The sequence below is a fragment of the Lepidochelys kempii genome, chromosome 15 (genome assembly GCF_965140265.1).
Source record: "Lepidochelys kempii isolate rLepKem1 chromosome 15, rLepKem1.hap2, whole genome shotgun sequence".
Lineage (NCBI taxonomy): Eukaryota > Metazoa > Chordata > Testudines > Cheloniidae > Lepidochelys > Lepidochelys kempii.
Genome location: NC_133270.1, coordinates 17,407,738 through 17,423,460, shown reverse-complemented (window position 1 = coordinate 17,423,460; position 15,723 = coordinate 17,407,738). Strand labels below are relative to the sequence as shown.

At 42.5% G+C, this 15,723-nt stretch overlaps 1 protein-coding gene across 6 annotated transcripts in view; it reads right to left on the bottom strand.

Annotated features, from left to right (window-relative positions):
* The window catches only part of ZDHHC8 (zDHHC palmitoyltransferase 8), a 198,801-nt gene that overhangs the window by 25,936 nt on the left and 157,142 nt on the right, over positions 1–15,723 (bottom strand). For all 6 annotated transcript variants that reach the window (XR_012155059.1, XR_012155058.1, XR_012155060.1 and 3 more), the window contains exons 5-10: positions 15,518–15,620; positions 10,814–10,905; positions 8,719–8,851; positions 7,584–7,701; positions 6,597–6,706; positions 2,645–3,678 (exon numbers count right to left, since the gene is read on the bottom strand). Coding sequence is in view for 3 of the 6 variants with exons in the window: in XM_073312853.1 (XP_073168954.1) it covers positions 2,645–3,678; positions 6,597–6,706; positions 7,584–7,701; positions 8,719–8,851; positions 10,814–10,905; positions 15,518–15,620 (1,590 nt within the window). In the remaining 3 variants the exon portion in view is untranslated. The remainder of the gene's footprint in view (positions 1–2,644; positions 3,679–6,596; positions 6,707–7,583; positions 7,702–8,718; positions 8,852–10,813; positions 10,906–15,517; positions 15,621–15,723) is intronic.

Below are 15,723 nucleotides of genomic sequence, written 5' to 3'. Positions count from 1 at the left end.
ACTCCAGAGATCTGACCTGGAGTGAATTTACAGACACTATACCACTCGCCCATAAGGTGACAGCTGTATGATCAACAAGAGACAGAGACCAATGTGATGCAAACAGCTGTTGTATCAGCATCCTCCCTCCCCGCTCCTTATACTAATTACCATAGCAACAACTGGCACCTTTGGGGCTCAAACTGAGGGCAGACTTGGAAGGGAAAACAGACAGTTCTTAGTAAAATAAACTCATTAGTTTAATATATATGAAAAGGAGAGAAAAGGACAGAAGTGTCTTCTTGCTGAATGTTCACTATTCTTCCACTGAGAAAATCATTTTAACAAGTACAATTCACTAAGAGGCTTTGCAGCAACTTTCTAACACTGGATTTTAGGGCAATGGCAGAGGGCATGACAGAGTGCACAAAGCATCAGGTGTGGAAAAAAGCTGGACTTCCCTGATGCACAGAATTAGATCCTTCCATCATGCACTCAGCTGAAGTAATTACAGCATGGGCTGTGTATTGTGAGGTCTTTTCAGACCTTCAAACTCAAGGTGCATATTTTCCCCAAGGAAGAGAGAGAACCACATGTGACCGATGCTAGCATTTCAGGAAACTGCTCAGATACCAGTTATCCATGTTCTTATTCATATTAAGCTGCAAACTGAAACCCTCCATTTTTCTGTAGAACCATTATAGCATGGGAAGTGGTGGTACAAGCTTCCCAGATGCAGCCTGCCAGCTAGCCTCAATTCTGTTTTACAGGGACCACCTCCATGATTAAATTAACTCAGGCTACAGCGCTGTTCAGTTCTTGGTCTTTCTGCTGAAACTCATCATGAGGTGACCGCTGTGATGGGCAAAAAAGAGGGAATTTATTTATTTATTAAAACAGCATTTACTTGGTATTTTTAAAGAAACTCACTCTTTGCCATGCTCCCTGCCTCTTATTCTTTCCTTTTGGGGGAGCATTTGTACAATAGATTTATTGGCAAGGATGTTTGCAGAAAGCAGATTTCAAAGTGGTAACTGCAAGTATTCAAGGAAGCTAAATTATAAATTCTCACATGCAAGTGCTCCCATACTCAACCAATCAGAAAACAGAAACAATAGTATCTGAGTTATCTGACTAATCACAACAATAAAAAGAGGTTATCAAACACTCAGCTGTTTACAGTCAAGCCATATTTTTAAAAGACTTCTCCAAAAAGTTCAAATATATTCAAATAAATACATGTGAGGAAATTCAATCAATAATCTATTCAGTGATATGCCACAATTCAGAACAATCTAAATTAATTTATTCCGTGATTTGTTAAATCATCTCTACTAAGAAAGTGAAGGAAGGCCAGTTTCACCTAGTCCGTTTTCCAATGAAAACATACTTTTACATAGAAACAGACCAGTATCTCCACTTTAGTTTAGAAGAGTAACAAGAGCAACATCTGTAACCAATACCTCATACAAGCAACATAAAACAATCTAATTTTAAATTACTACACATGCAAACCAGATTTTATAAAACAGTTTGGGCAAATTATCTGACTTGAATGAAGAGTCACACTGATATAGGAGTTTAATATCACTGCTTGGACCTCACTGGCCCAATTAATCACTGCACCCACCTTCATGAATAAGGCTACGTTTTAGTCACGGGTATTTTTAATAAAAGTCACGGAGGTCCCAGAAAGTCACAGAATACGTGACTTCCATGACCTCTGTGACAGACTCGCAGCCTTAATCATGAACAATCCAATTATGGGCAAGAGGAATGAACTGAGAATTAACAGGTCAGTAAACCAAGAGGAAAATATTTTTTGAATTAAAAGTGGAATGGCTTTGGGAAGGAAACACTTTCTCTATTTATGGACAATCCAAATAATTTATGGGATATAGCTAGAAGTATAATCATAACATAAATAAATAATAAAATAAATAAGTTTTCACACAGAATTTTTCCTTCCTTATGCCAGGAAGAATACAGCAAGGTGTAGGTAGATTCTAATTGACCAGTGCTCTTTAATCACCAATTCTGCATTACTGGGCACCCAGAATAATCATTAAGAACCAGATTTTACAATCCTTACTCACAACAAGTAACATTTTTTGCTGCCAGCAGTCCTAAAGTAGAAGGCAATACTCAGCGTGGGTACGAGTGGCAGAATCAACCCCATAACTTTAAAATAATTACCTAATTTATTCAATTAATTACCTAATTTATTCAATTAAACGCTTGTTTATTCCTAACTTTGTAAAAACTTTACAACTTCATTTAATCATCAAAACATTTCACATTATAAAATTTAAACTCTTCTTTCACCAAAAGGCATTATACAAGCTCAATGATTTGTATAAAATGTTAGCGTCACTACTCCACCATTACTGGAACATGTTATCAAGAAAAAGAGGAAGTCCTTTAACGAAGCACTTCAGCCTACTGAAACTCCTTATTACAACCTACAGCCTGAGTAACAAGAAATAAATGTTCAGTGACGATAAGGTTGTTATGAGACCCAGAACTAAAGAGCTACCCACGCACATCACAATGCCTGCTATTGTTTAGGCAAACAAGTAAGCTGGGTCCCGACAATTAATAACTGCTATTGTACTCGCCTGCAAGGACAACCTTGTTACTTACAAGCTATTTAAGCAATCCATACCTTTGTGCTCCCACAGATTGCACCTCCGTTATTTCCACAGTGTTAACAAATGAGACAGCCTTCGTACCGTAAGAGGGTGACCTAGGCATCCCTGTAGGGGATGATGGGACCTGATGGCCTGGTGACTTGTAGGAGCCATTGCTCACCCTGCCCTGTAGTGCCTGATGGGACTGGACATTGTTATTGGCTAAATCAGCTTGAAGGGAAGTTGTGGAAGTCCTTGGTGCCCTGGCCATTGCACTTGAGAGGGAAGACACTGAGGACTGGAGTATAGGGTTCCTTGTGCTAAAACTGGTCGCAGTCATCAAATTGTCTCTGGAGCCATATCTCATCACCATGCTGCGAGGGTCTTCAGACAGCGCACTGACTTGCTGAAGGCTGTAAGAGCTAGGGGTGTCATACACACCCGAGTCTGCAAACACTGAATCCGGGTGTGAGAGGAGGAGCTTCTCCCTTTCTTCCATTTCTTTCCTCTCCTGGATGGATGCCATGATGGTTTTTGAAAGGTTGTCGTAACGGACGGGAGAGGGGTCCCGTTGGTGCGGCGCTGGGCCACCCAGTACTGGGCTGAAACTCTGTGGAGCCTGGCGTTGCAGCTCGCTCCCCCGGAGGTGACACATTTTGGCTGACAAATATGGCGAATGGTACCCGACGGAGCCAACAGCAGAATGGGCTATGCATTTCCTCCCGGAGGGGGACATGGAGTTGAGCAAACTGTCATAAGACAGACTTCCATTTCTGTTTGACAGGGAGTTGGGGGAAAAGATGCTTTTGTAGGGGGTGGAAGCAGCCCCTTCTGATCTTATTGGATGAAGTGGTACTTTGTCTGTCCCTCTCCTGCTAGCAGACTTCAAGCTCAGGGATCGCGAATTGACGGCAAAGGAGTCTGTCTGGAGTGGGGAGGACTGATAAGTCTTGTGAAGCGAGCTCTTCCTGTAGTTTGGGATGTCCAGGTTGGGCTCCGATTGATAATCAAGGCTCTGGTTGTTCTCTTCAATCAGAACTTCTTGCTTGTGTCCCTCCTGCATGGTGATCTAAAACAGAGATGAGTATGAGAAAGGGCAAGCACAGGACACAGCACACCGCACTGATTTGCTTCTCCTGGTGAGTGAGAAGTGCATAGGGAGAACAGAGCTGGGAATCAAGTTGTCTCAAATTCTAAGCCCAGATTTGACACAGATTTATTCTATGGGTTTGGAAGTGTCACTTAACCTCTGTGCCTCAGATTCCTCAGCTGCGACACAGTGATAATAATTTACCTCAGAGGTGAGAAGGGTTAATTCATATTTGTTACATGGTAAGTATGACTGATTGTAATAAACATGCTGAGGAGTGAGCACTGACAGTTGCAACAAAGCCCTTTGCAAACAGAGGTGACCAACCCTTTCAGACTGAACCCCTGTCAAAGTTGGTCAGATTTTGACTGGACAACATTGACCTTGGAAAATGTTGTCCTTACAGATTAGAAATAAAAGTTTCCAAGAGTACCTTCCATTTCCTGGAACCTTCATTTTGGAGAGCCCAGCTACTCACAATTTGGGCTTTTTAATGGTGCTGAGCACCCCCAGATTCCTATTGACGTTGGATGGTGTGACAAATGCTCAATGATTTTGAAATATAGGCCAAAGCTCTTCGAAGTTGAGAGGCCACAAACTGAGCCACCGTCGGTCAAAGGTCACTTTTGAAAGTTGTGGCTTTGATGCAGAAGTGAAGGAGTTTTTCCCATTGCATGTGCTGTGTGGGAGAGAGTGCTATACCAGACAAGGAAACGTAAACCCCATGTTTTATTTATATACATTGAAAGCATGAAGAAAACCCCTCTGTTGTAAGCATCCACTTTATAGTATATGTAAGATTGCCTCTAATTTTGTTCAAACTTAAAGGCCATTCTCTGCTAAGCAACTGATTTTGGCTGGTCCCTTATGACAGGTTTCACCATAACTGACAATGAACTGGTTATAGGAACTTTGCAAAAAAAAAAAAAAAAGAATGATTAGTGAATGCTTACTTAATCAGAAAGGCAATCAATACAGCTCGTATTGACTCCTTTCAGTTTTTTTTTTAAAGGAAAAGGAAAAAATACAAAAAAGCATAACTGACAGAAGGGTGCTTTTATACTCATTTTTACTTCAAGGTTGTGTCTTTGAGTGGGAAGATAGAGAAATGTGCACGATAGTTCACTACCTTCCTCCACCATGCAGATAGATTGGATTCTTCTCTGGAAAAGGGATGATGGACTCTGCTTAATGGGGAAGATATGATGCAAGTGGTTGGCCTATTTCCTCCCACTGGGTGTTCCGCTCTCCCTCCCACAATTTGTTTTTATTGCTCATGAATGGTGCTAGATTGACAGGCTGAAGACCCGGTACAACTCAGGAGTAGCAGCACAATCTTCTTCACACCAGTCCGCCACTGTACTTCAAGCCTGAAGCGAGAGGACAGTTACGCCCAACCCCCTAAATGTGGTTTGGTCACCGTATCTATTCAGTCCTCTAAAATTGCCAGCAAGGTTGCCTGTTGGTACCAGTTTCTGTGATGTGGCCACTTGTCTACTACAAAGACCACTAAACTCATTTGACACAGGTCAGTCAGCCTAAGGTGACTCTGTCATCTTAGGCTAGATTTGAACCAGAAACCTAGCAGTTAAAGACGCTATACCCAATTACCAGAACCCATCACTCCCCTTGTCTGATTGGAATCTGTATTGCAGAACATCCCAAATGGAGAAAAAGATTCATCCGTTGTAGGTTATGTCAGGCACTGCATCTGGACCTGGAATACTGTCGGTACTGTACTATCCTGCTTGCACACATCAACATTTCAGCTTAAGCGCTAGCTGATGCCTGTAAATACATTTGGAACTCGCTGGCAAGCCATTTGTCCAGTAATAAAGTGAAGATGAGATACAGATTTTGATTTTGATACAGCCAGCTTGGCGCAGTACTCACATTCTGAAATGCTCCCTTTCACAAGGCAATTTCTGCCTCATTCTGGGGACAGATCTGGAAAGCATGATTTATAAGTAGATCATGCAGTAAGACTAAAACCTCATGTTTTTAAAGCTGATGAAGAAGCAGTGACATCTAGAATGAGCAGGCACGTCCTTCATTTTCAAAGTTAAAAGGACATTGCCAAAGCCCCCCTTTACCCCTACCCCCATCACTGCTGTTTAGAACAACCCCTTGGAAGCTTGAATCTGACTTCTATTTCATACCTCTACTACATTCATTCCCTTGATTGCAGGTATACCCTGGATATTACTGTAGGGCGGAAGATGGAATTGCTGCTGAAATTAATTTTAGGAAAATAGCATTGGGCTATTTGTTTAAGGGGAAATATCCATCCATATATAAACATTTGCATGGATTTTGGCAACATACGTGATAGAACAAACCAGTAACTTCTGAGCCTATTTTCCAGGACAGAGTGTGTCCCTTTAACTGTTATGACTTTAATTTCTTTTCTGTTAACAGATAATATAAAGGGTCATTTAAAAAAAACCTGTAACTCAAGCATTAAAAGTGTGTTAAGGCAGTTCAAATGCACATAAGCTTATATTCATTTTAACAACAATATATACCCACAAGGAATTCTTTTAAAGCTCTTTTTGTGAGCTTACATGCTCAGGCATCTCCACAGCATGTCATCTGTTGGCCTAAAGGGCCCAATCCTGAGAAGTATTAAGCAGACACAAACTACTGTTGACGTGAATGGGAACTGGCTTTCATGTCAGTTGAAGCTGATAGGAGCTGAGAGTTCTCAGGATCAGGTCCAAAATTTGGTAAAGCAACTGGGCACATTTTTCAGTAGGGAATAATGACAATTACAATAGTACTGAAAAAAAAAAGATGATTTCACACAGAAAGTACTGTACATTCAGTGTGTACATCAGATTGAAGTAGCCTACTACTCATTTGGAACAGGTTCTTCTAGACAATTGTGGCGTGCTCACCTGCTCAGCCGCAGCATGGTAGTGGACTTTGGGATTGTTGCTGAAAGCTGGTCGATACTTATACATGGCAGGAGTGGGGGGACTGATCAATTTAGGTGAAAGACCACTCTCTGGAAAAACAAATGTCAACAGACCGTGTCCATTAACAGTATGTCTAAAATGGCACATTAATAAATAAGATTACAGAATTGTATATAAACCCAATAAATACACATGGCAATTTACAAATTGAGCTCCAGTCCTGCAAAGGGTTAAAACTCTGTGTATACGTACTCATGCGCAGAGTCCCACTGAAGTCAATGGGACGCCACATGAAAGTAGCTACACGCATGGCTGTAACTCTTTGCAGGATTGGACACGTATACGTGTCACATCCTGTGGCCCATAGAGCTTACAATCTAAATAAAACAAGAAAAACATACGACATAATAGGTTCTTGGTAGCTAAAGCCAGAGTTGCAAACTTACCTCTTCCCCCAACTGCAAAATACAGCTGGGTCCAAACTAAATACCCCCACATTCAGTAGTGTTTGGATCCAGAAAGTTAGGACTTCTCAGCTGTCTCCTTTGGCCTAACCATAGACCTGGACTAGAACACTTTGGGTTCTGGGAGAGTTCAGATCCAGATCCAAGTTCTGAGTCTAGGGGTTTATCTCTACTGTAAAGCCAAACAACCCTCTTTCTGGAATTCCAAATGACCTCTGCCAGGTCCTTTGCTGGATCTCATCCCAGCTGAAATGCAAACACACATACTTGCCTACCCAGTATCAAAGTGATATATTCTGAAGTAAGTGCAGTGTTTTCTTCTTACAGTATGCACTGAATTCTATACTTATATCAAATCCTCTATCAAATTAAGAATTAAGAGCTTCCCCAAAAGCACAAAAAAATCCGTATTCCATGAAGGTTCTAGAAGAACGATGAAAGCCCATTGACACCAAAATATTTTCATAGCATCAAAAATAAAGTATTGATCAGGCTACTATACCTTCACTGGTTCCCAGCTGCCCCTTTAGTTCAGAGTACTTGCTTGGATCTCCTTTGGGAGGCAGAGGTGGCTGGATGTCCATGGTTTTATCCTCCAGACCTTCCAGGCTAACTTTAGACTGAAAATAACCATGGAATCAATCATTTTCCTCAAGTGGTTTAGACAACAACATGTGCTAAAGTATTATAGATTCTGAAGACTTGTCTACACTGGGATATGCCATAGCGGTATACTGTGTGTTAACGAACATGGGGATAAACACAATCTAGCACTCTACGTACATAGGCCTGTTATGTCTAAAACTGAGTTTAACCGCACTCAACTGACCTGATTTTAAACCAAACAGTCCTTATCTACACAGAGTGACAGATCATGTTTAATCTCATGTACGTTAACACACAGCATACCATCGTCGGCATTTCCCCATGCAGAGAAACCCTCAGTAACTAGTGTTCCTTTATTACCAAGGAGGCCATTCCAGGAGTTCACTACACAAAGCTTGAGAGATGATTTCTAATGTCTATAACACTTAGCACCATAAATCTTGCAGCACTTTACTAAGGTAAAAGCATCATTATTCCCATTATATACAAACAAACAGAGAGTGAGACACCAAGATGTAGAATGATCTGCAAAGGTCACACTGCCAGAGCTAGGAATAGAATCCAGTTCTCCTGGGTACCAGTCCTATGCACTGGATCACAGTGCTTGCTGGAGTTTGAGGCTCGTTGCTTGCCTCAAGTAAGCCAGGTCACCTAATGGTGCCAGGACTCCTGCCATCAGCACAATGTAGTGGATTCATTAAAAACAAACAAACAAACAAAAAAAAACAGAACAAGGGCCAGGAAGTGAAAAGACCTTTGCCAACTCTTAACTAACTGTCAAAAAGAACCAACGCTCACCCTTCTCTTGCTCTCCCATTGGAGTACTATAGGAGGACCTTCAAAGAGTCAATAGCTCTTGGCACTATTATTCCTAATTTACTTTCAGAATGCAGGGAAGAGGACTTGACTTCCGTCATGTTCCTCCAGAGGTGTATTATCTCTAAGAGCCTCCCAATAACAAAAGTTATTTTCAGCCTAGTACTGGTTTTCAAGTCGTACTCGTAGACAGAGGGTATTGAAGGCGGCTTTACCTTGCTTCGGTGAAGATTGGCTTGGATCCCATTGTCACTTATCTTCACTGTGATCTGTCGCTCGGAAAGATCTGGTCTGAAGAAAGGAGGCTTCACACTTGCAGCCTGCTTTTTCTTTGGCTCAACAATGTACCTGATTGATCATTCAATAGTAATGGTTAAAAAACCCTCGGCATGCAGACAAGAAAACCCCCATATTTGCACTGTATAATTGAAGAGATCTGGCAAAATCTACACGAGTGAAGGACATTTATCTCAATGGATGCTTGCCCAGGAGGTACAAAAATTAAAGTGAATAAGGAGCTGAACAGGAGATGCCACCAATAAAAACCCCCCTGCAGTTTTGATACACTGGTCTCCAATGCAGTTCAGGTGAGGAGGGGCAAGAGGGTAGCACACAGCCACACAACCAAGTAAAAGCATTTCCCTAGGACTTTGACAGCTCTATAGGAGATGTGAGTAGTAATGTGCCATGCCAATTGTGTTTTGGGAGAGGGCTTGGTTTACCAGCACCTAGAAGAGTTTAGTTATATCAGGAGACGTGGGAAAGGTAGACCCTTTCTAAGGATGATAAAATTGGAACACAGGAACGATTTTGAGCTGGTGGATCTCTCCACATCACTCTTCTCCCCAAAACCCCCCAATTTTATGGTGAAAGGAGCATTCCTGGGAGCTGGTTGAAAAGTGATAGAATTTTTCACTGCTTAGGGACCAATAAATGGAGGTAAAACAATTTGATAAACTTAAAGGAGACAGCACCACCATTTGACACCCAGTGACATAAGATCAAAATATCTGCACTAGCTTCTTCTAATTTGGACAGTGGACAGGACACCTCAGCAATGATGGTTTGCTTGGTGATTCCCACAAGTTCATGAGGGAGAAGATATGTGACAGTTTGAATGGGCCTTGATAAAACACTAGGACAATATTTCCTAAAATTCTGAGTACAGCAATGGCATTTTAAAAGTGAAGATACTACTCAATACTCTATCCTACCAAAGAGACTACAAAGGAAAAATGACTGTCCAGTTTAGGTGCATATAGGTTTTAACCTCCTGCTCTCTTAAAGTCACTGAGCCTAATTCAAGGGCTCATGATTTTGGTCAGTTCAGGAAATTTATTTAACACTAGGAACAACCTGCTAAGCTTTGCTTGCTGTCTAATCAAGAAAAACCTCATACTAGAGATAATAGTGCGTGTGGGTTGGGACAGCCCAGCACCTTGAAAAGTATATTCAGCTCACTCCCACTACAATTAAAATATGTCTGTGTGTGTGTGTGTGTGTGTGTGTGTGTGTGTGTGCTGGACAGCTCAGCACCTTGGACATCTATGTTCAATCTTTTCTGTTCTATAGCAACATTAAAGTTCGTGACCATCGTTTCAAAGGGCACAGGCACAAATAAATCTGCTGAAAAGTAGGGAACCATAAATAAAATCCAAAATCGCAAACCGTAGTACCAGGTGGGAAATCATCTCTGTTTTATGATGATGAAAGGTGTCTGTGAGATTGAAAGCAACAGCTGCCTTGAATTAATTATAAAGCTAAGGGGCAAAAGGCTGGGTTTAGATACTTCATTTCTTTCCAGCAGTGACTAGAATCTTTAATGTGTACTTTGGAGGGCAGTGTACCATGCAGAAAATATGTTGCATTAGGAAGATTACAGCTGACATGGATCCTTCCAGTTATTGAATTTCACTGGATAAACAACTTAATGAAGCCATGTTCGAGAAAAGCGGGGAGCGGGAACAGGCTATCAACCCCAATTATTAGTTTTTTGAAAAAAAACTAGTCTTATTATAAAATGGCTCAGTAAATAGAAAAAGCTGTCGATATGACATAGCCTGCTAGCCATAATACTTGGTTTGGGAGTGAAGACTGTGAATTATATTAAATGAGAATGGCAAGACTAAGAGCTGTGCAAAGTGCAGGCATTGTACAAGCTTCCCCTCAGCTCTGCCAATTTCTTGCCATACCGTACCTCTCCTCAGCAGATATTACTACCGGGGATGAACGGGGCCAGACTCTGGGGTGGCTCAGAACATTGTTTTGTTTACCTTGTGACCCAAGTTTAAGAATAACATTCTTCCTTACCTGGGAGCCAGAGGGCTGCAGAGCACATGTTCCACGTTACCACAGCATCCTCGAGTGAAAGGATTCACCCCCCCACGGAACTTACCCGTCACCTGGAAAAATATTCAGTGCTCAATGCTCTAAATGTGGAAGAGGCACCCGTTAACACTTAGAACCCCAAGAATGAGTATTCCAGCCCTCGCTGTTCTGCATATCCACCACGCTTCACTTTCCCCAACTGGTTATTCTTTCTTGTAAATGCTGCTCCCTCGCTCTGTCAGCCCCAACAACACAAGAAACCTTAACGCAACTTCCTAAGCTCTCACCTCCCCATTATGCTACCATCTGCATGTAGGCTAAAGGCCCCTGCCCAAAAGTCCAGAGAACTCAAGGCTCCCTCTCTGCAATCCACAGGCACCACCTCCATCTCCCCGGATCCTTCATGTTCCAGAGTCCTGTCTGCCCTCAGCCTGGCTGCCTGATCTGTCCTGCTTCCCTTTCCTCTGCCCTGGCAAGACATACTCTAGTAGCTCCTAAATCCCAGACATGTCCCTTCCTACGTTCCTAATATTAGATGAGACCAAATGGTTCATATAGATCAGCATTCCATTTCCAGCAGTGGCCAATCCTAATGCTTATCTGGAAGGTGCCAGGAAGCCCATAATGGGCAGTTATGGAATGATAACATCTGCCTGGGAATTAGCTATTTTCCTAGTTGTTAAACCCCTCTAGACTGGTGGGATTCACTTAAAACTTCGTGTGCCTGGGACAGAGTTTCATGATAAGGGTCATTCTAGCCATATAGATAAGAGCCCTGAGTGGATACAAAATTGACATCTGCATTCGATCCGCAATCCGCAAAAATGGTCTGTGGATATCTGCGTATTTGCAGGGCTCTGCTTCTAGAGGGTATGGAATCATATCATCGTTGCACACCGTGGGAAGCCAAAAAGGTAAAAATGGTCATATTTGGGTAAATCTCAGTAAAGCCAGATCCTTCATTACAGGGGTTGCCATTAAAATAATTAGAGTTGCCATTTGCAAGTAACACTTCTTAGTCATGGGATAGTCCTTACTTAGTGCTAAGTACAGGGAGCACCATATAACTGCTGTAAATATAATGACTTGCACAACACCAAGTATAAAGATTAAATGGCAATCACTGTCTTGGTGTTCCTATTTTGTTGCTGGCCTTTTTAATGCAACAGGAACCTATTTACAAGGCCAATATAGGAGATCTTTTCTTCTGAAGATTGGAAGAATGGCTTGATGGCTAAAGCACAGTACTGGGAGTCAGCAGCTCTGGCCTGTATTCCTGGCTTAGTCATTGACCTAATGCCTGACCTTGAGAAAGGCACCTCATGTATCTGTGCCCATTTTTTCATTTATAATATGAGGATAATAGTTCCTTAGCTCACAGACTACACTGTCAATTACATGAATTATGCATAAAGCACTTTGAGATCCTCAGGTGGAAGGTGCTGTGGAACTGAAGGGTATTGTTGATTCTATTCAGGAACTAAAAATACAGTGATAAGATGACATCTTGTGTTATTTGGATCCCATAAATGAGTTCCTGAGTCATTCCAAAAGCTCACGAAAAATGTAAACTCAACTGTTATACACCCCGAAATCATACCCTCTTTAATAAGAATAATCAGAGATAGTGACACCTGGCATGGACACACTAACCAAGAATTTCTAGCAAAACACCAGAAACCTGCACTATCTGGCTATTAAAAAAACAGGAGAAAAGGGGGACAAATGCAGCTGAGCAAATTTTGCTTGTTCATTATTTCAGATAGTGAGGAAAGCGATTCAATACTGAGGCTGCCGGAGAAAAATGAATGCTTTAATACAGTGAGTCAGTGCCAAAGCTAGGAACAGAATCCACATTACCTCACTCCTGGGCCTGTGCTTTAATTACTAGAATGAGCTTCCTCTGGAAAAGACCAGATGGATCATGGAGCCCATCCTCCAATCAGGGCTGCATAGTCCACATGATAGAGAAGATGAGATATTCAATGAAAGGTACATTTAGTCTTGGGCAAATAGCACAGAGAGATAGGAACTCCATTACAGATAGGTGAACCTCAAGAGATTTGGCAGCTCAGGTAAGCAGATCAAGTTTGGATGCGTTATCCAAAGCTTATTTGAACATCATTTTTCCTGGAACTGCTGTGAGTCTTAACTACAACAATTTCTGACACTTCAGTTTCAGACTAGTTGGAAATACAAGGAGACTAGAGTTTTCTAGTATTTCTTCTTTCTAGCCCAGATGAAATCCAGAAGGACTATTTCACCTGGATGCAGAGGGATAGCATGAGGCCTATGCACAGTGCCACCAAGTCTTGTAACACGATTTGAGCCTCTGATGCAGACAGGCTTGCCATGAGGCACAAAGCTCTGGGCCTCATGCAATTTTCAGGCTGCCATGGAGAAAGCCCCCTCTGAGTGGCTGCCATTTCCCAGCCCCCTGGGGAAGGACAGCCAATCCCAACAGGCATTAAGCAAAGCATTTCCCCCTCCCCTCAGAAGTAATATGAGTTTTCAGGTAAGGGGTGTGAGGGTGTGTGAAAAAAACAGCCATACCATTTTCACAAGAAGGGAGGAGAAAGCAGAAAAAGCCAAGCAGTGTCACCCAGAAGAGTGGTGATGGGTTATTGCACCTCAGCCACTAGACCTGTCAGATGTGGAGTCTCATAAGGATCAAGTCTCTCTCTAGTCCTATTCAACCTCTACATGAAGCTCGGGTGAGTTGGTCTGACAACATGGATTCAATTCCCAGCAGCATGAAGCTGACACCCAGCTCTACCTATTCGTCACCACAGGTGACCACACCACTACCACCAAAAGGGCCCAGAGCTTGGACAAAATCAGCTCATGGATGAAGAACAGCTGGTTGGAGCTTAACCCCAACAAGGCAGAGGTGATGCTGGTGGGCAAAGGAAAGCATTTTTAAGAGTTTACTGACACTATGAAGTCTCCTTCGGTTGAAAGAAAACACCCACAACTGGTTTAGATTCCTTGCTGATGCTAAGCTCTCATATAGCAGCTTTGCAAGTAATGCTTCCTAACATGCCTAACTGCCCACAGGATGTGATGGAGTCTCTTAGCCAGTGACTTGGTCTCAGTTATTTACACCTTTGTCAATTCAGCATTTTGTCTGGACAACAGCGATGCAATGTACCTGGACATTAAGCCATCAGCCCTTAGGAAACTCCAACTAGTACAGAATGGTGCAGCACATCTTCTCAGTAACACGGGCTGCAGCAAGCACATCAAACCTGTCCTCTGCTCTCTGCATTGGCTTACCATAGAATAGGATCAAGTTCAAGATCTTGATCCTTACCTTGCAGGTGCTCAATGGCCAGGGCCCAGGATATCTAAAACAATTGTCTAAAGTTCTGGGATGAGAATTATGGTCAACCACTCCGCTCCTCAGGCGCAATGGCACTTTCTATCACATAGGTAAGCCTCATCTGTGCAGGAGACAAAGCTTTCTCCAGGGCTGATCTGAGACTGTGGTACAAATTTGCCCAGGAACTAAGGACCATTACAAACCTTCTGCTCCAAGTGAAAGGTGCACTCTATCGATCTGCCTTCCCTGATGCACACAGAGCAGTACGTATGTATAAAGAGAATCCCCCCCCCCCCCAAACAAAATCCTACCAAAACAAAACACTCCACTGCACATGCAATTCTCCATGCGGGAAGAGGATGAGAGAGAGAGGACGAACCACATGTGACTGACGTTAGTCACATCACTTAATACATTCTTGGAAGATAGTAAGACACTACAGTGAGGAGGGCAGGATTAGCATCTATTTAAAATAGAGGACCCTACTGCAGCTGCCCCCTTGTCTCCACCCTGAAAGGGTGTGAGTGAAGAATCTTCATATCTGCCGGAGGAGATGAGATGTGTTGGGGGAAAAAGGGCAGATGTGGAGGCACATAAATGATGTGGGCCCAGAGGGTTGGAGCAAATGTTAGTGGGGCAAAAAGCTAACGGTTAGGGGTGCCAGTGTGTGGCTGGGGAGACACCATATTAATTAACTGGCATTTTGGGAAGATGCTGATAGATTCCCTGCATCATCAGGCAGCACATTCTATATATTTGAATAATTTTGTGGAAATTCAAGTTCCACTGGGTATTTTGTCACAAGATGTTGGCCGGCACAGGTTTTGGAGCAGCAGAATGAGCTCAGATCAGTGTGTATGTGGCAATGAGCTAGCTCAAAGCTGCTCATTGTTACACACATTGTGGGCCGGCAGGGGCAGCTGACAGAATCAACAAAATCAGAAGACAGAACAAAGCATGATTTAATCTTTTTTTTAAAAAAAAATGTGATGATTCTTTTGAGTCTAACTCATGAGTTCGGAACTTTTGAGGTTGGCAAGACTCCATGTACCACTTAAACCGTGTTTTGAGGATTTACGTAGGACTTAAGTGGTACATAGGCCTGTGCTGTTCCACTGTGCCTGGGAGCTTGCCCAAAATTTAGTCAAACAGAAATTTGAGAATAAAAGTTACCCAACCTTTTTAGACCCTCGGTAAAGCATCAGTTTGAGTGTTAGTGTTAAGGTTTGGTCAGCTGCTGCTTTGCCCAACCTGATTTGCCCATCTGTAAATACTATATCTTCTCTTTATCCTCCCCTAAGAAAGGGATCCTTCTCAACTCCCACATCTCTAACAGGAACATGGAGGTAGAATTGTTTTCTTACCTGCTCATTGGTTGTACGCCCTCGTGCCACTAGAACAATATGGAAACCTGTGAGACCAATGACTGGGATAAAGAACAATCCAGCCACACACATGACAGCCATGCTACATCCCAGAGTTAAGGAAACTGTGTCCAATGACAGGGAAAAGGGAGATGGGGGGGGGGGAGAATGGAAGGGGAGAGAGAATTCCCTGAACTAGAAATCTA